Raw genomic sequence first — 23615 nt, forward strand, 5'->3', positions numbered from 1 at the left:
ACAGATGCACGCCAAGGTGCGGTCGGCTCTGCCAACTACTTCATCACATTTGGCAACTCATGTTCATCCTGGAGTCAACAGTGACTCCAAGATCTCTTTCTGTTTCAGTGGTGCTGAAAAGGTTGCCCCCCCAGCCTGTAGGTATGATGGCAGTTCTTCCTCCCTAGATGCAGCACCTTGCATTTGACCTTATTGAATTGCATCCTGTTGCTCTCTGCCCACTTCCCCAGGCTGTCGAGTTCGGCCTGGATCTGATTCCTCCTCTCCAGGGTGTTAGCTTCACCCCATATTTTTGTCATCCACTAATTTGAACAGGGTGCTTCCCACCCCCTCGTGCAGATCACTGATGAAGATGTTAAACAGCACCGGCCCCAAAACTGAGCCCTGAGGGACTCTACTGCACACATAGTTTCATAGTAGCTAGAGTCGGAAGGGACCTAGGTAGATCATCTAGTCCGACCCCCTGCCTTGGCAGGAAAGAGCACCGGGGTCAGATGACCCCGGCAAGGTGCTCATCTAACTTCCTTTTAAAAATCCCCAGGCTAGGAGCCTGCACCACCTTCCCCTGGAAGCCAGTTCCAGGCCCTAGCCGCCCTGACTGTGAAGTAGCGCCTCCTAATATCTAATCTAACCCTACCCTCCGCCAGCTTGTGACTGTTATTCCTGGTCACTCCTGGCAGCACACGGGGGAACAGGGACTCCCCCAATACCTGCTGATCCCCCCTGACCAGTTTGTAGCAGGCCACAAGGTCCCCCCTTAACCTTCTCTTGTGGAGGCTAAACAGGTTCAGGTCCCGTAGCCTCTCCTCATAAGGCCTGCCCTGCTGACCCCTGATCATACGAGTGGCCCTCCTCTGGACTCTTTCCATATCGTCCACGTCCCTCTTGAAGCGTGGCGCCCAGAACTGGACGCAGTACTCCAGCTGCGGCCTGACCAGTGCCGCATAGAGGGGGAGGATCACCTCCCTGGACCTGCTCGAGATGCATCTGTGGATGCATGACAGGGTACGGTTGGCCTTCTTGACTGCCTCCCCACACTGCCGGCCCATGTTCATCGTGGAGTCAATGATGACTCCAAGATCCTTTTCCGTCTCCGTGCTGGCAAGAGGGGAGTTCCCCAACCTGTAAGTGTGGTGCCGGTTCTTCCTCCCCATGTGCAACACCTTGCACTTATCAGTGTTAAACCCCATCCTATTCTCATCCGCCCACCGTTGCAACCTGTCAAGGTCAGCTTGTAGCCTATTGCACCCTTCTAGTGCACCCACATCCCCCCACATCTTAGTGTCATCAGCAAACTTGAACAGGGTGCTTTCTACCCCCTCATCCAAGTCACTGATGAAGATGTTGAACAGTGCGGGCCCAAGGACCGAGCCCTGCGGAACCCCACTGCCCACGTCCTTCCAGGTCGAGAAGAACCCATCCACTACCACCCTCTGGGTGCGGCCCTCCAACCAGTTAGCGACCCATTTGACTGTGTGGGCATCGACACCACAGTTTCCCAGCTTTTTGATGAGGACAGGGTGAGAGACAGTGTCGAAAGCCTTCCGGAAGTCCAGAAAGACTACATCCACAGCAACCCCTGCGTCTAATGATTTGGTGACCTGATCGTAAAAGGCCACCAGGTTGGTCTGACAAGACCTGCCACTGATGAACCCATGTTGGTTGCCCCTGAGCATGCATTCCCCCGCAAGGCCCTCCTGGTTGTGTGCCAGGATAATTTTTTCAAAGAGCTTACCCGGGATTGAGGTAAGACTAACTGGCCTGTAATTTCCCGGGTCCTCTTTTTTTCCCTTTTTGAAGATAGGGACCACATTGGCCCTCTTCCAGTCCTCCGGCACCTCACCAGAGCACCACGAGTGCTCATAGAGCTGCGCCAGGGGTCCCGCAATGACCTCGGCCAGTTCCTGTAGAACCCTAGGGTGAAGATCGTCCGGACCAGCGGACTTGAACACGTCCAGCCTCTCCAGAAGTACCCTAACTAACTCCTCGCTAACCCCTGGCCCAGGCGTGTCTCTCCCGGGGCCCGAGGGGGGCCCAGCAGGGAGGTGGCTGAACTGGTCCCTACTTAGGAAGACAGAGGCAAAGAAATCGTTAAATATGTTAGCTTTGTCATCTGGCATGACGACTAAGTTGCCCATCGTGTCCTGCAGGGGCCCCACATTACCCGGGACCCTCTTTTTACCCCCTATGTATTTGAAGAAGGACTTCTTATTGTCCTTAATCCGGGAAGCTAGTCCTATCTCCATCTCTGCCTTGGCCTTCCTGACTGCCCCCCTACATCCTCGGGCGACTGTAACATAGTCCTTCTTGGTGATGACCCCATCCCTCCATTGGGTGTATGCCTCCCTTTTAGCAAGGAGACATTCCCGGATGCTCCTAGTGAGCCTTGGGGGTTTATGTGCCCTCCTGCTCCCTTTGACCCTTGTTGGGATTACCTCCCTTTGGGCATGGAGGATTGTCTCCTTAAGGAGCAACCACTCACCTTGGACATCTGGCTCCCTTCCCCTCTGGGTCCTCAGCGCTTCCCCAACGATCCTCCTTAGCTTGTTGAAGTCAGCCCTCCTAAAGTCTAGGGCTGTTGCCTTGCTGCAGCCCTTTGCCACCTTACGCTGGATGGTGAATTCCAGCAAGCGATGATCACTGTCTCCCAGGTGGCCCATCACCCGCAGCCCCCTCACCAGGTCATCACCCGTGGCCAGCACCAGGTCCAACAAGGCGTCTCCCCTGGTGGGGCTGTGCACCTCCTGGGTTAGATGGAGGTCCTGCACTCTGGCTAAGAACCGACGTGAGCGGTCAGACTTGGCTGACTGCTCTTCCCAGCAGATGTCTGGGAAGTTCAGGTCCCCCATGATGACCACATCCTTAGCCCTCACTGCCTCTGTGAGCTGACCTAAGAATTCCAGGCTGACATCTTTCCAGGCTGACACTGACCCATCCGCTACCACCCTCTGGATACGTTCCTTGAACAAATTTGCTACCCAGTCTACCGTGTAATCATCCAAGGCAAATCCCCTCAGTTTATTTATAAGGATGGTATGGGATACTGTGTCAAAGGCCTTCTTGAAGTCCAGATAGATAACGTCCACCTTGACTCCTGCATCTAAACAATTGGTGGCCTTGTCATAAAAGGAAACTAGGTTAGTCAGGCAGGACCTGCCTGCTAAAAACCCATGTTGGTTACCCCTCTGCATCACATTAGCCAATGGGCTCCCACGGATGTGCTCCTCGATAATTTTTTCTAGGATTTTCCTAGGGATAGAGGTAAGGCTGACTGGTCTATAGTTCTCCAGGTCCTCCTTCCTCCTCCTCTTAAAGATTGGGATGACGTTAGCCCTCTTCCTGACCCGAGCACCATGAGCACTCGTATATACTTGCCAGCGGTTCGGCTATGACCTCCACTAATTCCTTCATTACCTGTGGGTGCGGTCCCTCCAGTCCCGGTGATTTGAATACATCCAGTCCCTCCAAGTGTCTTTTTACCGTGTCAGCACTGACCATTGGTCGGCTGATGTTCCCCTTGTTGATGTCTGTGATGTATGTTGAGGGTTTGTCTAGATTCCCATTTAAGAAGACACGAGCAAAAATCTCACTGAAGAGCTCTGCCTTGTCCCTGCCTGTCCTGTATGGGACATGCTACCCCACACCCTCTTTTTGCTCCCAACATACCTAAAGAAAGACTTTATTGTCCTTGATCCCTGACGCTAGCCTGAGCTCTAGAGTTGCCTTGACCTTCCTGACTGACTCCCTGCAGGTGCGTACCAAAAAAGTATACTCCTCTTTGCTAGCTACCCCCTGCTTCCACTTCCTGTACACCTCTTTTTTTTTGCCCTTACGGTATCCTGGATGACCCTGGTTAGCCAAAGGGACTTCCTGCCCCCTTTCCCCCTTTCTTCTGCCAGGGGATTGACTCACTCTGAGCCCAAAGAATGGTTTCCATGAGGAACGTCCACCCATCCTGGACCCTCAACGTATCCAAGTTCTTAGTTCCTAGCACCCTGCTAACTAATCCCATGAGTCTATTAAAGTCAGCTTTTTTAAAAGTTTAGCACCTGTATAATTCCCGCCCTTTGCTGGATAGTGAATTTAATCATTTGGTGATCTCTGTCCCCTAAGCTGCCTTAAATCTGCAGGTCCCCCACCAGGTCATCCCCTGTGGCCAACACCAAGTTGAGCAAGGCGTTGCCCCTGGTGGGACACCTTACCACCTGTGTCAGGTGGAGGTCCTGAACACAAGTTAAGAACCTGCGAGAACGGTTAGATCTAGCTGACTGCTCATCCCAGCACATGTCTGGGTAGTTAAGGTCCTCCATGACCACCATATCTCTAGACCTCACAGCCTCTTCAAGCTGCTTGGAAAATTCCTGATCTAGCTCATCGTCCTTATGTAGCAGTCTGTAGTAGACCCCCACCACCAGATCCCTTTCACTGCAAGCCCCTTGGATCCTAACCCACAGAGTCTCTGCTTGACCATCCTCTGACCCTAATTGTCTGCCCTTGTCTGTGGGAGCAGCATGTGGTTTGGAGCTGCCCAGGAGCCCAGCTAGGCCTGGCAGCGCCAGTTCAGGCTGGACTCAGAGGTCAGGCTCGGACTCCTCCAGATGCAGCTCTGTGTGCTGTAGGAGCAAGCCTGTGTGTGCGCTTGTGTGTGTGCGCACACCCCCAGGCCAACCTTGGCATGCTGCCCATGAGGCCAGGCACACAAGGCACCAGAGTAGTCAAAAGTCAGTGCTGCCCTGGCCCAGGGCTGCCCTCAGCTCTCCCTGGGGTGAGGCTGGACTCATCTGTGCTGGGATTTTACCCAGCAGCTCTGAGCAAGATCAGTACACAACCACCCCAGGGCAAGCGTGGGGCCTGCGCCGTACCAGTGCAGCCCTGGCAGCAGCCTAGTTCTGGCCCAGGCTCAGGTTCTGTGGTCCCCTGTCACGTCATGTGAAAGCCGTGGGTGGGCAGCGAGGGGTTAATGCCAGCTACCCATGTGCGGTGGTCAGGGGCAGCCCCAGGTCACCTGTCAGCTCCCCTCTGGCACCACCTGCCTGGTGCTGGGAGAGGGCTAGGGTTAGGGTCTCCGGCAGAGACCCCAGCCCAGCCATTCACTCCCCTGCAGGAGCAGGGCTGTAGCTGAGCACCTCTCCCGGTCTGAGGGGAGTGTGTGGGCTGGAGGTGCTGGGGCTGTTCTGGGACGTAGGCCTGTCAAAGTTATTAGTGGCTGGCTAGTGGTGTTTGAGCACTGCTGTGGGGAGTGCCTGTTCCAGCCAGCAGCTATTCCTGTCCCGGGGGGGACAGTGCTGTGGTGGCTGTTCCTGCACGATGCACATAACTGTGGCCGCAGCAGCCAGCTCAGGGTGCCGCAGCAACGTGGGAGCGCCGTCCGCACTTGGGGCCCAAGCTGTGGAGCCTGTGCCCTGGGCTGTCCTCGGGCTGTGGACAGTGCGGTGATGCCACAATGTTCCCTTGCTCCCTGGTCCCATAAATCCAGGGTGGACATGGCCCTGAGGAGATCTCACCTTGGGGCTTGGGAGAGACTCCAGAAGGACCCAGCCTGGGGTAGGGGGCAGGAGCAGGCTGCATCGGCTGCACCCCTGGACTCTTCCTGCTGCTCTTGGCACTCCTTGTCCTGCAGTGACTGCCCTCAAGCTCCCATGTGGTCACAGCACAGCCGTCTGCTTCAGCCTTCCCCCCACCCCGTGGCAAATCATGAAGAGCCTGTTTGTGTTCAGAGGCTCCCTGCTGGGACATGCTACTTCCCTCCTGCCCCCTGCCCTGTCTGCCGGCTCCCAGCCCAAATTGCACAAACAATCTCAAGGCCTCGTCTTTCTCCTCTGAGCCCTCCCCTCTCTTCCAATGAGAGGGGCTCTGCTCCTTCCCTGCCCTGGCAGGACATTGCCTTTTGAGCCCAGTGCTGTGCAGAGGTAGCAAACGCAATGGCTGTGTGGGCGGTGCAGGGAAGGTGCCAGGAGCTGTGCCATGACACTGGAGGGAGGGCAGAGGACTGCACGGTTGGAGGGGTTAGGGGGCCGTGCACCAGGGAGCTCACCTGGTGCCATCTCGAGATCCTGGTCACCCCCAGCAGAGCTGCACATGTGGATGCACGGGGCGGTGTGTTGGGCAGCTGCTGGCCCCATGCCTAGCTGTCCCAGCTCTGCAGCACTGAAATCTCTCAGCCATTCCCACCTGTTTGGCTGCTGCCAGGAAGAGACTCAGGCTTCCTAGCTGTGCCAGGCTCTGGCAGCCTCCAGCCCTTGCCATAGCCTGTGGCTTGCTAGGATCAGGGCCAGCAACCCTGGTCCTAACCAGTTGCTAGCAGTGGGCTGATGGCCTCTAGAAGGGACACCCCAGGGCTGGAGAGCAGCAAGCGTTCCCTTCCCTGGGCTGCAGTCATTACTTGCAGTGGCCCCCTGGGAAGCAGGGCAGGGTCTGGGGAGGCAGTGCTGTCTGTGTGCACACCTGGGCTACCAGGCTGCCTGTGGGAGATGCCCAGGAACCTGCCCCAGCTCCTGCCAGGTGCACTGGAGGCAGGAGGCAGCAGGTTGTTGTCAGTCCTAGGGCCCATCCTGGCTGGGGGCTGGGGGCTGGGGGCTGGGTTGGCTGCAGGCTCCTGTGCAGGGAAGTCCATGACATACTCTCTCTGGTTGCAGAGGTGCAGGAAATGGTTCGCCGCTTCTCCCACAAGGCCGTGTCCAACTACAGCATCTTGCTGGTGGCCCCGCAGTTCCAGATGCTGTACGTAGGAGCTAAGGACGCCATCTTTGCCTTGTCCCTGGACTCCATTGACCAGCCTGCCAAGATGGTGAGCATGAGGCCCCACCACCAGGGATGCAGGGCACTTCCCGGGGGGGGTGGGCCTGGGTGTTTGGGAGGCTGAGATACCATGCACTGGCTGTGTGGCCGAGCTGCTCCCCTGTGGGTGGGGGGATCACGTCTGACATAGTGGATGTGTGAAATGGGGGGTGGGTTTCGTGAGCTGCAGCAGGGGAGTCACGGGGAAAAGGAGAGGGCACTCAGATTGCAGGCATGGGGTCTGCCATGTGCAGATGGCATGGAGGAACTGCAGTGGTTGTTCTCCCTGTCATCTGGTTGACTCAGTATTTGCTTCATCCCAGTGGTGTTTGGTGCCAAAAACGCAGCTGGTAAAAGACATTACCAAAAATCCTCTTGGTTCTCCCCTATCCCCAGGACCAGCAGCTGGCAAACTACACCCATGGGATGGATACGGCCACTACATGCTTGGTGCAGCCCACAGTGGCATGTGGTACCAGTTGTGTGTACTTGGCCTGGCTTGTCCCCTCCTCCACCCAGCATCCTGCACTGATCCCTCCACAGCCTTCCCCCGCAATAGGTGCTAGATGTGGCCCTCCCCACTGCCACTGAGGACAGGGGTCAGTGACAGGAGGCCGAGGCAGCAGCAAGTGCCTTGGCACTGTGGAGGGGAGTGGTGACCTGGGGCCATGGAGGAGAGCAATGGCCTGTGGTGGTTGCTGGGGCACCTGCCACCCTGAAAGGTGGCTGACCCCTGGCCTAGGCTGTCCTGGCTCTGCTGCAGCTGGTAAAGGAGTTGGTGGTGACAGGGGACAAGAAACTAACCAGGAGCCAACAGGATGCCCTTGTTGCCAAGCAGGCGACCAGCATCCTGGGCTGCATTGGGAGGAGCAGTGGCAGCAGATGGAGGGCAGTGATTCTTCCCCTCTATTCGGCACTGGGGAGGCCACATCTGGAGTCCTGTGTCCAATTGTGGGCCCCCCACTACAGAAAGGATGTGGACACATTGGAAAGAGTCCAGCAGAGGGCAATGAAAATGGTTAGGGGCTGAGGGACAGGACTGGTGATGAGAGGCGGAGGGAACTGGGCTGATTTAGTCTGGAGAAGAGAAGACCGAGGGGGATTGAATAACAGCCTTCACCTCCCTGCAGGGGGGCTGCAAAGAGGATGGAGCTGGACTGGTCTCAGTGGGGGCAGATGACAAGACAAGGAGCAATGGGCTCAGGCTGCAGCAAGGGAGGTTTAGGTTACATATTAGGAAAAACTTTTCTGAGGAGGGTGGTGAAGCACTGGAACAGGCTCCCCAGAGAGGTGGTGGTGTCTCCATCTTTGGAGATGTTTAAGACCCAGCTCGGCAAAGCCTTGGCTGGGATGATGTAGTTGGGGCTGGTCCTGCTTGGAGCAGGGGGGTGAACTAGAAGGGATTTCCTGAGGTCCCATCCAACCCTCGTTGTCTGTGATTCTGTGACCCACCTGGCACCAGCAAAGAGCTTTGCTGTGATCCTGCAGCAGGAGAAACTGAGGCTGCTCCTAAGACTCACCCCGTCCATACTTCATATGAAACACAGTGGTGCAGTCAGCACTTAAGGAGCGGGAGCTTGGCCCCAAGATCCCGCCAGCCACCCTCCCTCCTATCCCCTGTTTGTGGGCAAAACGTCTGGCAATGAAGCAGCCTGGATGTGGGCAGATTGGGCAGTCCAGCGCAGAGCAACCAAAGTGATCAGGACCCTGGGAGGCAAAACTGATGAGCACAGGCTAGAAGAGCTGGGAGGATTGAGTCTGAAGAAGAGAGAACTGGTTGCAGATCCCTGAAGGGCAATGACAGAGAGGATGAGATGGGCTTTTCTGTATGGCCACAGTGGGCAGGACTAGGAGCAATGGCCTCAAGCTACAACAGAGAAATTTGAGGTTGGAGATGAGGAGGAACGTGCTGGCTCAGAGGGTGGTCAGGCATTGGAACAGGGTCCCCAGAGAAGTGGTGGCATCTCCTTCCCTGGAAGTGTCCAAAAGCAGGTTCCAAGACCCTTAGCAGGGGATTGGATTGGACGTGATGTGACCTTGCAAGGTCCCTTGCAGCCTTGCTTTCTGAAGATCCTGTGGTCCTGTGATCTCCAGACCCCAGGCTGCAACTCCTTCTGGTGTCCTCACCTTGCTTCTTTCTTAGATGACCACTTCCATTTGCGTAACCAGGCTGAACGGTGGCCATTGCTTTCCCGAGTGTTTAGTGCAGGCTGTAGCTGCTTCGTTCCCAGCCCTGAGGAGGGGCCGTGCATGCCCAGAAGCTGGTCTTGCCTCTCCCAGCTGCGCAGCTTGTCCGACATGTAGCCGCTCACATGCATCCTGCTTCTCTCCTGCTCAGGTCCAGGCCAGGGCTCTGCACAGGGATGGCTTGGGTGGTGCTAAGCCAAGTTATCACCCCTTCATGGTGCCTGTCTCGGGATTGTGCTGCCAGGCTTCTCTGCAGCCTTCGGCCCTGGCCTGCACACACGTGATACAGCAGGGCTGCTGGGATGCATGCTGGGGCCACTCTACAGAGCAAGCGGCAGGCATCGGTCACCCTCAGGCTGGAGCCACTACAAGCACAACAGGCCTGTCCTCCAGGGCTTCACAGGCTCATTTAAGGCATTGGTCCTAATAGTGGCGGCAATTAGTGGCTAAAGCCCCTACTGTCTCAGAGACCCACTGTGAAGCTGTGCTGCTTTGGCCCAAAGCACTTCGCAAAGCTAGCACAGAGCTTGGGAGAGACGGGGCAGGATGACCTTCCAGAGGGGTCAGGATCATGCAGAATCTCCGACTGTGTTTGGGAAACACTGCAGAGCCCTTTGGCAGAAGGTGGTGTTTCCACGTGTGCATCCCCACACTGCTGCTACATCCCAGCCTGTGGGGAAAGGGAACATAGCAAGCATGAGTAGAGACAAGTGCTGGAGCTTCCATGGAGCCTCTCCCCTTAGCAGAGGCCTTGTTACTGCCACGGGACGTGCTCAGACCCCGCTGTGACAAGCCACAGGGAAGGGCTCCAAGGGGTGCAGGTGGCAGCAGGGTTGGGACCCTCTACAGGGACCGGCTCTGCTGTGATGCTGGGTCAAGGCTTTCAGAGGGAACCTGCCAGGGCTGCAGTTCTCAGGGTTGTTAGACTCCAGCCCCACCCTGGGGAAAATGCCAGCTCTGCAATTCTCTTGTCTCTTGACTATGAGAAAATACTACAGCAACTCCTCTGTTGCTGAAACTTCATAGGGTAAAAACAGACTTCTTTGTGCCATCATAGCAATGTTTATGGCAGCACATGCTTGACGTGTTTTTCCCAAGGATGCAGATCAGCCATGGTGGGAAATGTCCCAGGACACATCCCACTACTGCTCCTTGGGTGACATCTGTTCATACCACAGTAGGGCAAGGGGTGTTTGACCCTGCAGGGCCCTGTTTGACACCTCTGGGCTTATCCTGTGAACTGTGTGCAGGTGTTTGCACACCTGGCAGTGAGCAGTGCCTTGTGGCACCCTGACTAGGTGCTCACAGAAACCTGGCTAAGGACAGCTGTGCTAGGGTGGAAACAACTGCCCCTGACCCTATACAGCTGCTTCCTGGAGAAAGGGGCCTGGAGAGGGGCATTACTTGCTGTTTCTGTGGGGGGGAGAAATCTGGGGGGTGGATTTGCTCGTGTTGTATTTCTTTTAGGGGAGCTAGTAATTCCCTTCCTACCACCATGTCCTAGCTCTGATGGGGCTTCTTGCTGTTTTTCAGATTGAGTGGAAAGTTCCTGAGAAGCAACACTTATCCTGTACCATGAAGGGGAAGAAAGAGGCAGGTACCGGGCGGGGGGGGGTGGTAGGGGTGGACCAAGGATGAGGGCAGCTCCGTGTGTTCCTCTTCACAGGATGCCCAGTCTCCCAGCTCTGCATCTGTCAGGCCTGTGATGGGGACTTCACCCCTGGGCTCCCGGCAGTACTAGGGGTGAAACATCTCGTCTTGAAAGAGCAGCTGCTGCTCAGCTCCTGGGTAGAGAATAGTGGGAAATCCCAGAAGCTGGGGAGAGTGCCAAGGCCGTGCCAGGGCCCAGAAAGAGCAAGCAGCCTTGGTTAGCCCAGCCCCTGATCTGTGCTGGGCAAAGCAGGAGGGGCATCTCCCAGGGACTGCCTCAAGAGCTATGAGCACCAGGGCTTTTATGAGTGAGCCAGAAGGGAAAGGTGAATGGTGGCTGACCCATTTTGTTAGTGACCCATCGCCTGGGGACAAGCTGCCCCTGGAGCTAGCCAACGCTGGCGAGCATGGGAGTGAATGAAAGGCTCTGGTCTGTGCAACTAACCAGAAAGCAGACTGAGTGGCAGTTATGGCACAGAAGCCCATTTCCAGCAAGAAATGCCCTGCGGTAACAGGGCTTTGATGTAGCTGAGGCATGTGCAACAAGACGAGCCATGGGCAGAGAAAGGCACTGGAGGTTGTGCTGCTGCGGCTGTGAGGGTGAGTCGGGTGGGGGGGCGGCAGGGTCCCATCCCTGCACGAATCAAATGTCCACTTTCTCCTAAGATGTGCTGCTTTCCTGCCCGGTGCTGGTGGTGGGGTCAGTGCAAGGGAAGGCAGGTTGCCTGGGCCAGGAGCATGGCGGGTCTGGTCCACAGCCCCCCTGGCCCTGCAGTGTTGACCTGCCCAGCCTCCAGTGCTTCAGAGACCCCAGAAGCCGCTCCCTGCTCATGGCCCAAATGCTGTTACCACCTGCACTGCTCCCCTGTCCCAGCACTCTGGGCAGAAGCCGCCCTCGTCTCCCGGCATCCCTCGTTCCTGACATGCCCAGGCCCAGCCAACGCTTTCCCCTGGGGTCAGGAACACAGGCCCTTTGTGGTGCATGGAGCCCAGCACAAAGCTGTTGTTTGTTGGCAAACCCATGATTGTTACCCATGAGGGAGTTGGCCCCCTCCCTCCCAGCAGCTTCAAGCTGAGGCTGATCCTCATCTCCTCTTGTGCCCCATGCCCGCTGCAGGCAGGGGGGTTGGGGGGGAGAGGCTACCCATGCTGCTGCATCTTCTGAGAGTTTGCTGGAGAACGTTTTTTGTTTGTTTTTTTTTTTTAATTTCATGTCACAGATCAAATCAGTCAAATCAGATCCTGATCTATTGACTGAGCAGAGTTGTTCAGGGGGTGCCACCAGAGCTGTGCCAGGGCAGGAACTGGCAGGGCTGTGGGAAATATTCCACCTTCTCCAGAATCTCACCATGGATCTGGATTACCAGAGCTGGGAATTGTGTGATGGAGGACCATCGTCTTCTGAATGTTAAGCATCAGTCCCATTTTCTTGCATGCCTCAGTAAAGGTGTCGACGAATGCCTGAAGGTCTGCTTCTGAGTGAGCACCCACTGATCCACCATCAGCATACTGGAGCTCAGTGATTGAGGTTGGGACAGTCATAGTTTTGGCTCAGAGTCAGCTGAAGTTAAACAGTTTAGCATCCATTCAGTAGTTTATCCCTGTGGGCATCCATACTTCGGGGGGATCCTCCACAACACTTCTCGGCTGACTGAGTTGGAAGTTTTTGTTAGGTTAAAGAAGCCGTGTCAAGAGGCTTGTGTTGTTTCCAGCTTTTCTGCAGCTGGCCAGCTGTGATGATCATGTCAGTTGTGCCTCTTGATGCCCTAAACCCACACTGAGATTCCTGGAGCAAGTCTTCAGCAGGAGGAAGGAGATGGTTCAGGAGGTTTGTTGCAGTGATCTTTCCTGTGGTGGACAGCAAGGCAATCCCTCTTTATTTTCCATCGTTGGACTTGGCTCCTGTCTTGAGGATTATTGCAGTCATGGTGTCCCTGAGGTTGTCTGGGATTTCCTCATCATTCCAGTTCCTTAAGATGAGACCTTGAACCGAGATCTGAGCTCCTCTCCTCCCTGTTTGAAGATTTCAGTGGGGTTTCTATCTGCTCCATCTGCTTTGTTGTTCTTCATCTGCTTGATGGCTTTCCTCACCTCATTTAGGTTTGGGGGTGCTGAAAACATCTCCGACTGAAGGTTGTGAGGTGGAGTGGGGAACACTCCTGTCAAGAGTACAGTAGATTGAGAGTCTTCAAAATGCTCCTTCCGATGGGCATTGATGGCTCACCTTTTCTGGATCATTTCTCCTCCATCCTTAGGTCTCCAGGGGGTTGGTCCCTGAGTGCTTGGACCATAGATGGCTTTCAAGGCACTGCAGAAACTGCGCATATGGATGTCCGTGACATTGGCGATGTGTAGGGGGTGCACATGCACCCCTGAGATTGGCAGTGCATCCCCTGAGAGAAGCACCTGCGGGCAGTCACTGTGGCCGCCTGCAGGAGCTCCCCACTTGCTGCCACCACACCACTACCGCTGCTTGCAGGCCGTCGCTGTGCCCCCCAGCATGCCCCCCGGGGCATGTGTTGTTCATGGTCAGCGAGATGCTGATTTTCCTTAGTCTTGTCTTCCCACCATTTGTTCTTCATATCCCAGGTCCTCCTTTGAACCTCTGCCTTGGCTTGTTGGAGATTCAGTTTCTTTGCTTGTAGTTGGTGTTGTTTTGCCCAGCACAAAAGGCCTGGCATTTACAGTTGATCAATGCTTGCATCTCCTTGTCATTGTCATCAAACCAGCCTTGATGTTTCCTGGTAGAGAACCCAAGTGTCTCCCCACAAGCACTGATGATGGTGGCCTTGAGGGCACCCCACATGCTGCTGACATTTTCCCATTGTCGACTGGAGTTCACCAGTTTTTCATTGAGGCACTGGTGGGAGAGGTCTCGCTTGCTTGGGTCCTTCAACACTGATCTTCCATCACCATTGCTTTTGCTGCAGCTGTCATGTGGGAGCCAGTTTGAGTGACATAACTGAGAGGACAATTGAGTGATCAGCCCAGCGATCCACACTTGGCCCTATTAGCACAACTGTTGTTCTCTTGTGGCCATTGCTCCCAGTGAGTGTGTTGGCGGCCTGTCCTCTCCATCATTCACCAGCCCTGCATCTGCATCTCACATGTAGATGTTGAGGGATGATTTAAGTTTTCTTTCAGGCCTTGAATAAAATGTTGGTTGGTGTAGGGTCAAGGGGTCCCCCCACGGCTGATCTCACTGACCAGGAAGTGTGAGCAGCACTACCAGAAGTGCCAGCGGTGTTTCACCTGGCACCCCCACTCCCTGGCCAGTGCTTGCAGGCAGGGCACTGGTGCTCCTGCCTACCCCACCCCCCATCTCCTAAGCAGGGAGCACTCTTTCAGGGGGTGCATGTACACCCCCTATGTGTCACCACTGTTTATGTTGCATACTACCAAATGCATGGCCCAGCCCCGAGGTACTGAGATGCTCAAACCATGTGGCGTGAAAAGTCCGGCACCGCTCTGTCAATCGATCGAGAAAGGAAGGTGGTAGCCATGGTAGTCTGAAGGGAGGCAGGATGCAGCAGCACCAGAGAGACCATCTGGTACAAAGAGACAGGAGCTTTCAGAGACAGCAGTCAGTGGGTGGGCAGAAGTTGGGGGATTTCCATAGAAAGGACTTAAATAAAATAATTGCATCTGAACCAACGTGTGTGGCCTTGGACAACCCCCTCCTGCCCAGCAGCAGTAGGAGTGGGGGGTGGGCCCCTTCTCAGTTTCCAGATGATTCCTGTTAATTAATGGCAGGAATTACTGACGTGGTGTTGGCTCCAGGCCCCAGGGGGGCATCCCACCCTGTCTGGAAAAGGCCTCTCTCTTTGTGGGAGGCATCGTGTGCCCCTTCCTAGCTCTCAGACTGAGCCCCTGCAGGCAAAAAAAAATCCCCCAGCATAAGTTCCCTCTAACTAATTCGTATAAGACCAGTGGTAAATTTAATAGATTTCATAGACATCAGGGCTGGAAGGGACCTCGGGAGATCGAGTCCAGCCCCCTGCACAAAGGGCAGGAAGTCAGCTGGGGTCATAGGATCCCAGCAAGATAAGCATCCAATTTACTCTTGAAGGTGTTCAATGTAGGTGCTTGAACCACCTCCGCAGACTGTTCCAGACCTTGGGGGCTCGGACAGGAAAGAAATTCTTCCTTATGTCCAGCCTGAAACGGTCTTGCAGGAGTTTGTGACCGTTCGACCTCGTCATCCCATGGGGCGCTCTGGTGAACAAACGTTCCCCCAGATCCTGGTGGTCACCCTGATAAACTTATAGGTGGCCATCAGATCACCCCTGAGCCTACGCTTTTCCACGCTAAAGAGCCCCATGGCTCTCAGCCTATCATCGTAAGATCTGTTTTCCTGACCTCTGATCCCGCGCGTGGCTCTTCTCTGGACTCTCTCAAGCTTCTCCACATCCTTTTTGAATTGCGGAGCCCAAAACTGGACGCAGTACTCCAGCTGCAGCCTCACCAAGGCCAAGTACAAGGGGAGAATGACGTCCCGGGATTTGCTCGAGAAGCATCTATGGATGCACACTAGCATTTTGGTCGCTTTATTAGCCGCAGCATTGCATTGGAGGCTCATGTTCATCTTGTGGTCAATGATGACCCCCAAGTCTCTTTCTTCTGTAGTGCTATCCAACGTAGCACTGCCGAGCCTATAAAGATGCTGCAGGTTTTTCCTCCCAAGGTGGAGAACCTTGCATTTTTTGGTGTTAAACACCATCAGGATTTTTTTCACTCTAAAAATGGTAAAACAGCCTGTGCTTGAGCTTCTTCTGACATCAGTCACGTCTGGGCAGAGACCAGGGACGGAAATCAGGTCCCTGATGCTGCAGCTCAGACCTGGGACATGGGTGTGTGGACCCTGGTTCCTGCTGCCCCCTGCGGGCTGGAACATGCATGTGCACTAACACATGCGTGTGCTTGGCTGTGCTGTCCCATGGCAGGGAATAAGCACCAGGGTGTTGCTAGACTCCATGGGGCATCCTAGGCTGCAAGGCCCCAGCCCCATCCCCGCCGTCACAGGATGGGCTGCTGCACCCACACCTCCGTGCCCCATGACACTGAGTGCCCCATGGCGTTCCCGTGCTCCACGTCACAGCTGCCTGCTCTCTCCATAGGCCGAGTGTCACAACTTCATCCGCATCCTGGACTTTGCCAGCGAGAGCCGCCTCTTCGTGTGTGGCACGTACGCCTTCGACCCCCAGTGCGGCTTCATCGTGAGTGACCCGAGCCTCCCTCCAGCGCCCCCACCCCACACCCCGGGCTGGAGGGCGCTGCGGAGGCAGGAGCCAGGGAAGACCCCTGGCAACAAGAAGGAAAAAGCAGAGGAGAAAATCCCCCAGGTCCCGGTGACGAGCAGGCAAGGGCAGAGCTGAGTGCCGCCCTGCTGCTCCTGGGGGAGGACGGGGGTGAGAGATGGGAGGGCAGAAATTAGGGGCTGAGACTCCTGTGCCTTCCTCGCAGAATGTGGCCAGTTTCAGTGGTGTGGAGCAGCAGGACACCGGCCGGGGGAAGTGCCCCTTCGAGCCCACACAGCGCTCGGCAGCCGTCATGGCTGGTACGTCCTCAGCATTGCGGCTGTCAGGGTGGGGATCTGAGCTGGGGGCAGGCCCAGAATATAGGCAGGGAGCAGGCTGGGCAGTGGTGGGAAGTGAGTCGTGCAAGGACAGAGCTGGAGACAGGACACGTCACACCCTTGTCTAGCTGAGCGGCTGCTTCTGGTCCCCTACACCCACGGCCAGGGCCTGGGGCTGTGTGATCCAGGTGTGGAGCATGACTGAGCCCTGTCGCACTAGCTTTGTGTCCTGACACCATGGCATGTTTCCCTCCTGGGTGTATCCGGCCAGGGCCCCCTCCCTGCCGGCCATCCACGCCTGACCCGTGCCCTCTCCAGATGGTGTCCTGTACGCTGCCACCGTCAACAACTTCCTGGGGACGGAGCCCATCATCTCCCGAGCGACGGGGCCCTCGGAGGAGCGCATCCGGACAGAGACCTCAGTGACCTGGCTGAACGGTGCATACCCTTAGGGCGGCCACCTGTGTTACTGGAGGGACCTGGGACATGGGCAGGGAGGGGGGCACTGCCAGGGCTGGGGTTGGTGCTGAGGCAGGCAACAGAGGTGGTGCTGAGGTCCGCTCCGCTCTGTGCTGGCAGCGGTGTAGCAGGTTGGGGGTCCGCATCTTGGATCCTTGGTGTTGGACCCATGGTCATTAGTGCTGCAGCCACGTGGCCTGGGCCAAGCTGGGCATGTTCAGAGCCAGTGCCCAGGGCTGTGACCCTCTCCCTCACTGTGCTCAGTCCCCGACTTCGTAGGCTCCACCTTCCTGAGGGAGAGTGAAAGTGGAGAAGATGACAAGATCTACTTCTTCTTCACGGAGACGGCCAGAGAGTACGACTTCTACGAGAAAGTGAAGGTGCCGCGTGTTGCCAGAGTCTGCAAGGTACAGCCCTGGGCCCCAGCTGGGTGGGGATGGCCTCAATGGGCCTCTTGGAGGCTGCATGAAGGGGAGGCTATTGGGACAAGAGAGTCATGGGCAGGGGCAGTAAAATGTGCCTACCCCGATTGGGACCAGACATTGGCACTGACGTCCAGGCACAGTGTGACGGTGACAGCAGTGAGGGGCCAGGACCTTAGTGTCTCGTCAGGGCATCAATATACAAAAACTGTTTGTAATTGAATTTGAACTCAGGACAGCTTCTACTTGGGCCTGCATGTCCTGGAGCCTGGCGCGGTTAGGGATCCAACAAGCTGTGTGGTCTGGCCCAGGGGCTCCTGCAGGGCCAGCAGTTTGGTGGTGGGGAAGCGGTGGGCTGTCGCCTTGCACTGCAGCGCTGGCCGTGGAGCTTGGGAGCACATGTGCCACATGCAGCTCCGTCTGATGGTTACGTGCTGCCAGCTGTGGGCTGGCACTGGTGTGAGCAAGGCTCACATGTGTTGAGAGCTGCCCATGGTTGGGATCTGTTCCCCACCCCGACTCCACCTCCCTTGCCCTTGGGTACATGTTTGTGTCCTCCTGTTTTCATGGAAGGGGGACCTGGGTGGGCTGAAGACGCTACAGAAGCGCTGGACGACCTTCCTGAAGACGCACCTGATTTGCTCAGATCCCAAGACTGGAACCAACTTCAACCTGCTGAAAGATGTATTCACCCTGCGCTCGGACAACTGGACATCCACCATCTTCTACGGCCTTTTCTCAGCCCACAGGTGAGTGCTGGGTGCCGGGTGCGGCTCCTGGCTCGGGCGGAGCTGGTGAGATGGGATGGCGGAACGATCCCTCACAACAGGCAGTGGGCACAGACCCTCGCCGTTGGGGCAGCCATGGCCACTCCTGATCCCTGCAGATAGAAACTGTCACATCAAGGCAGGGTCTTGGCTCCACTCCCCAGTAGTGTTGTCCTCCGCATCCCTTGTTTTGTGTGCCTGAACCCTTAGCTCAGGAGCTTGCTATAATTAGTGACCAACTGCGGCCAATTTAGTCAGGCTTCCAAGGCCCGCTGGCTCTATAGCAACAAAGCCCTTCTTCTGGTGCCCCCTCCACCCCCTTCCCCCTGACTCCTTGGTCTCTGAGATCAGCCTGCTAGGTTGTGGCTTCTCCTGGGGTCTTCAGGGTGTTTATAGACTTGCTGGGGGGGGGGGGAGGGGCTTTGATTAGAGCGGATCCAAGACCCACTCTAAAGCACCCAGAGCATCACATGTATCAGTGTCCCCGTGCTGAAAAAGGGGGTGGTGAGGTTGCTTTAACTAAAGCTCGGTGAATGGGTCAACCTGTAGTCCTGGAGGTGCCCATGGATGGTTTCCCCCAAGGTGTCTCCTTTCCCTAGGGGAATGGGCTTGTTCAATTCCCAGTGGCCCTTTCGGCCCCTATCTAGCCAGCTGCATGCAGAGACCCTCAAATCACTCTCTCTCAAATCACCCTCCCTCATGGCCTCGTCATCCCATGCTCCCCTGCAGCTCCGCTGTATACCAGCATGTGGTCAAAGCAGGTGCACTAAGCCATGTCCACTGATCATAGCAATATCACATGGCAGCCCCCACGCTGTCTCCGTGGTGTCCCAGTGCCTGTCTTGCCAGTCCTTTGGCAGAGGTGAGATGCACAGATTCATCTAAATTAGGGTCAGAAAGGACCTCAGCAGATCATTGGGTCTGACCCTCTGTCCTGGGCAGGAAAGAGCACTGGGGTGAGATGACCCCCGCCAGGTGCTTGTCCAGCCTCCTCTCAAAAAACCCCCAAGGCAGGGGAGACCACCACCTCCCTTGGAGCCCATTACAGATTTTAGCAACCCTCACCATAAAGAAGTTCTTACTGATGTCTTACCCAAATATGCTCTCAGTTGGTGGCTGTTATTTTTAGTTACTCCAAGAAGTGTCCTGGTAAACGAAGTATCTGCTATTCCTTGCTCATCTTTCCCCCCATGATGAATTTGTAGGTGGCCACAAAATCCCCTCTCAGACTTCTTTTGTAGAGACTGAATGGGTTCCTGGGCCCTCAATCTCTCCTTGTAGGGCCTTACCTGCAGGCCCCTAACCATACAAGTAGCCCTCCTCTGACCAATGCCACATAGAGGGGAAGTATCACCTCCCTGGACCTGTCTGTGATGCAGCGACTAATGCATGATAAAGTGCGGTTAGGTTTACTGATCACTTTATCACACTGACGACCCCTATTAATCTTGGAGTCAACAATGACTCTGAGATCCGTTTCTGCTACAGTGCTGGTGAAAGGGTCAACCCCTAGCCTGTAAGTGTGTTGGTGATTGCTTCTCCCCAGGTGATTGCTTCTCCCCAGCACTTCACATTTGTCCTTGTTGAATTGCATCCTCTTTTGTTTTTCCAACTTTTCCAACCTGTCCAGATCTGCCTGGATTCATTCCCTGCCCACTAGTGTGTTTACTTTGCCCCATAATTTGGTGTCATCCATGAATTTGGACAGGGTGCTCTCCACGCCCTCATCCAAGTCACTGATGAAGAAAGACATTAAACAGCACAGGTCCAAGGACCAAGCCTTGCCGGACTCCACTGCCCACATCCTTCCAGGTCGATACCAACCCACCCACCAGCACTCTCTGGGTACATCCCATTAGCCAATTTGCCACCCACCTGACCATGTCATCCATCATCCACACATTACAGCTGTTCAGTTTGTTTATGAGAATAGGGTGAGATACCGTATTGACGAGTTTCTTAAAATCCAGGGAGATGACATCTACCTCATCCCCTGCATCTAAGCATTTAGTGATCCGGTCATGAAAAGAAACAAGGTTGGTCAGGCAGGATCTGCCAGCTATGAACCCGTGCTGGTTGCCCTTCAACATTATTTTTCCCACTGGACTCCCACAAACATGATCCTTGATCATTTTTTCAAAGGTTTACCCAAGAATACAGGTGAGGCTAACTGGCCTGTAGTTACCTGGATCCTCCTTCCTCCCCTTCTTGAAAATAGGGACCACATTATCTCATTTCCAATCCTCTGGGACTTGTCCTGAGCACCATGAGTGCTCAAATGACCATTCCAGTGGCTCTGCTATGACACTGGCCAATGCCTTCAGCACCCTGCGCTGCTCCTTGGTCTACATGTCTGACAATTGCCCCAGCCCTCGGGGGCACAGTGTTGCACAGGGTGCTCGTCCAGAGCTGCTGGTTTGCTCTGATCCCTGGATGCTTACCCAAGCCCCTGCTGTCCCTGATGTGGCCTCCCGTTCCCTGGGCAGCTTTGTTTCTATGTGAGGGGTGGGAGCCGAGCCTTGGACCTGACCTCACATGGGCTGTTCCCTGGAGTCTCGCAGCGTGCGCAGGGCCCCGTGCACGGAGCTTTTGAGAGGGTTCTGGCCTGCGCCATCAGCACTCCCGAGACTGGGGCTTCCCGTGCCCAGCTGCTCAGATTCACAGAGCTGGAAGCAGCTCTGGGGCCCTGAGTCCACGCCCTGGTCCTACCCCATCCTGGGAGATGCCCAGCCAGTTTTGTCTCCAGTCCGGTGAAGGACAGTGCTGCTCCCCCAGGCAGTCTGTGCTGCTGCTGCAGCAGGGAAGGAGAGAAGGGGTTTCCCTGGAGGGCTGCAGTCCCCATCTTGCCCCCGGGTAATCCCCATCTCTGTTGCCCCCAGGAATGGTGGGGAGGTCTCTGCCGTCTGTGCCTATAGCATTCGGGATATCCATAAAGCCATGAGTGGTCGTTTCAAGGAATTCAAGCGGGACTGTGAGAAGTGGACGAGTGTCATAGCCAGCGATGTGCCCGACCCCCGGCCTGGCACGGTGAGTGAGGGGATGCACTGGTACCTGGAGCTGCAGGCCAACAGGGCCATGGACCTGCAGGCCTGTGCTACGGCGTGAGGTGGGAGAGGTGACCGTGCTGGCGCTGGGCTCTGGATTCTGGTGTGGCCCTTGTTGCTGTTAGCTGGGGCACCACCAGTGAGGGCATGGGGCTGCCCATGACTCTTAGTGTATGTTGCGGACGAGGGAGTTACGTGCACATGGTCATGTGTGACAGGTGCCTCTTGAGTCGGGGGGGGGGGGGGGGGGGGGGCATGTGCCCCCCGACCCCAGTCAACAACCGGCAGGGGGGAGTGTCCCTCAGCAGTCGATCCCACTGACTGGGGGGGGCACTTCTGAAAGCAGCACAGCCGCCTTAGCTGGGGGCCCTGTTCCCCAGCCAGCGCTCTCAGGGCAGGCACTGGTGCTCCTGCCTGCCCCCTTGCCCACCGCCTAAACAGGAAGTGCAGCCTGACAGGGGGTGCACCAGTGTTCACAGGGCGCATGTGCCCCCTCCCCCATGCACCACCTACACATTGCCACTGCACATAATGCTCCACTTGGGGTCGGCATATGCACATGACACTCTGCAGGGGAGAGTGTGTGCATGGGATACTCCATATGGAGGAGGGCAGTGTGCACACATGACACTGGGTGTGGGGCAGAGCATGCACGCAACGTGGTGCAGGGGAGAGCGTGTGCATGTGTGGGCGCCGTGACCAAGCTGCCACCTGTGCCCACAGTGCATCACCAACAGCATGAAACTGGCTGGATTTGGCTCTTCGCTCACCCTGCCTGACCGTGTCCTGACCTTCGTCCGGGATCACCCGCTCATGGACCAGCCCGTGCGCCCGCTGGAGCGCGCACCACTGGTGGTGCAACGGGGCACACCCTATCACCGGGTCGCCGTGCACCGTGTCCGCAGCCTCGCAGGCACCGACTACGACGTGCTGTTCCTGGGCACCGGTGAGTGGCAGCGGGTGGGGGTCAGCCAGAGCAAGCATGTCTTGCAGGCAGGGTGCATGTGGCCTGCACGATGGTGCAGCTCCCCCCTCTCCAGGGCTGTGAGGTTGCCCCTCATGCCAGTCCTTCCCTGCTCAGAGGACGGCCACCTGCACAAGGCAGTGAAAATCGGCTCGACAGCTGCCATCATCGAGGACCTCACGCTTTTCCCAGAGCCACGGCCAGTGCAGAACCTTCAGCTCCACCAGGTGAGGGGCAGTGTCCTCATGGTGCCCAGCATGGCCTAGCCCGTGCCCTCATGCCTGACACATAGGGTGTATGGGAGAGCTCAGCACCCGGGAGGGGGAAGAAGCAGACCTGGTGGGTCCTGTGGCCCCCGTCACCCTCGTCCTTGTGCCCTTGGTTCTCTACCTGGCTGGTCTGAGGTCTGCCTTGTGCCTAACTGTGCTCAGACATCGTGGGGTGCAGAGGCCAGGGTGAGTGGTGTGTGGTCCGCACAATAGAACCATGCTCGCTGCACTGGGCTCTGGTACCCGCGTGTAGGGGCCAGCAGCAGAGATGGGCAACAGCCCAGGCTCCAGGCTGGGACAGAGCAAAGCATGGTCCATCAGGGCCTCGCACCCCTTTGGGGCCAGTCTGGAGCTCTGTGGGGTCAGCACTGCGGCCAGGGCCTCAACTGGGAGCAGGAGAGACCTGTCCGCTGCTGCCTTTGAGCAGCAGCTGAGCCCGGAGCACAGCTCCCCACTTGCACCTGGGCAGGCAGGCAGATACCGGCCTCACTCAGTGGCTGCCTGCCCATCCCCGATGCAGAGCTGGCTGTACGTGGGCTCCTCCATGGACGTGACCCAGGTCAACACTGCGGCCTGTGAGCGGTACGGCAGCTGCCATGACTGCATCCTGAGTCGTGACCCTGCCTGCGCCTGGAGCCGTGAGCTGGGTGCCTGCGTTGTGCACCAGGGACAGAGCGAGTGAGTCCCTCCCCTCCTGCCCCTTGGCCCTACTCGTGACATGTCCTCTCGGCTGGTGGAGGAGGTCTCTATGGCCCTCCAGCTGCCTAGGACTGCCCCCGCCAGGGTCTGCTAGTCCACTGGGCTACTGGTTTCCAGGTGTGGCATGTGTCGCTATCCCGCTGGACCTGACACTGTGGCTCCTGTCCCTTTGCCTCCTGCTATTTGTTGTGTACCTGGTGCCCAGTGCTGAGCACCAGGTGCTGACCTAGTGCAAACCCATGCCCTCCAGGCCCTACCCAGACCAGGGGCTGAGTGGGCCAGGGGCATCAGCCTGAGGCCGCTGCTGCCACAGACCTCCTGTCATCTGTGCTTCTCTCCCGTGGCAGGTTACTGCAAGACATCACATCTGCCAACATCTCGGGGCTGTGCCCGAAGGCGACGGAAGGTGGGTGCCTGGAGAGGGGTGGGGGAAGCCAGGATCTGGGCATGCAGGGGGAGGACAAACACTCCTGCACAAGCTGCAGGCTGGGGAGCTACGAGCCACAGCAGGGAGAGGCTGTGCAGCATGTGCATCCCTGGCTGAGCGTCGAGCACCCTCAAGAGGAGCTATGAGGGTGCACCACAGGCTGGGGTGGGGTGGGGTGAGGAGGGCAGTACAGCTGCTGGGAACATGGGCCTGGTCCAGACTCGCGCCTGCACTGAGCTGGCGCTGACCCCAACACCAGGGGCTTTGGGGCTCCCTTCTGCTCAGGGAGGGAAGGGCAGCAGGGGTGGTACTGGATGCCAGGAGAGGCCGCCCCAGGCCCCTGCCCACAGCCTTGCCCATAAGTCACGGCTCTTC

General features: G+C 56.7%; 1 protein-coding gene across 2 annotated transcripts in view; it reads left to right on the forward strand.

Moving 5' to 3' along the window:
• SEMA4F (ssemaphorin 4F) overlaps positions 1-23615 on the forward strand; it is a 55941-nt gene that overhangs the window by 28732 nt on the left and 3594 nt on the right. Inside the window, exons 2-13 of one of the 2 annotated variants that reach the window (XM_090035232.1) lie at positions 6636-6787; positions 10498-10557; positions 15732-15830; positions 16078-16171; positions 16508-16627; positions 16928-17055; positions 17644-17819; positions 20717-20864; positions 21605-21827; positions 21963-22072; positions 22635-22792; positions 23161-23219. In XM_090035232.1, the coding sequence (XP_089891358.1) occupies positions 6636-6787; positions 10498-10557; positions 15732-15830; positions 16078-16171; positions 16508-16627; positions 16928-17055; positions 17644-17819; positions 20717-20864; positions 21605-21827; positions 21963-22072; positions 22635-22792; positions 23161-23219 (1527 nt within the window). Of the gene's footprint in view, positions 1-6635; positions 6788-10497; positions 10558-15731; positions 15831-16077; positions 16172-16507; positions 16628-16912; positions 17056-17643; positions 17820-20716; positions 20865-21604; positions 21828-21962; positions 22073-22634; positions 22793-23160; positions 23220-23615 lie in introns of both variants that reach the window. The other variant, XM_090035231.1, reaches the window with a different exon arrangement.

This window comes from Crocodylus siamensis, chromosome 2 (genome assembly GCF_052110815.1).
Source record: "Crocodylus siamensis isolate JL-2025a chromosome 2, ASM5211081v1, whole genome shotgun sequence".
NCBI classification, from domain to species: Eukaryota; Metazoa; Chordata; order Crocodylia; family Crocodylidae; genus Crocodylus; species Crocodylus siamensis.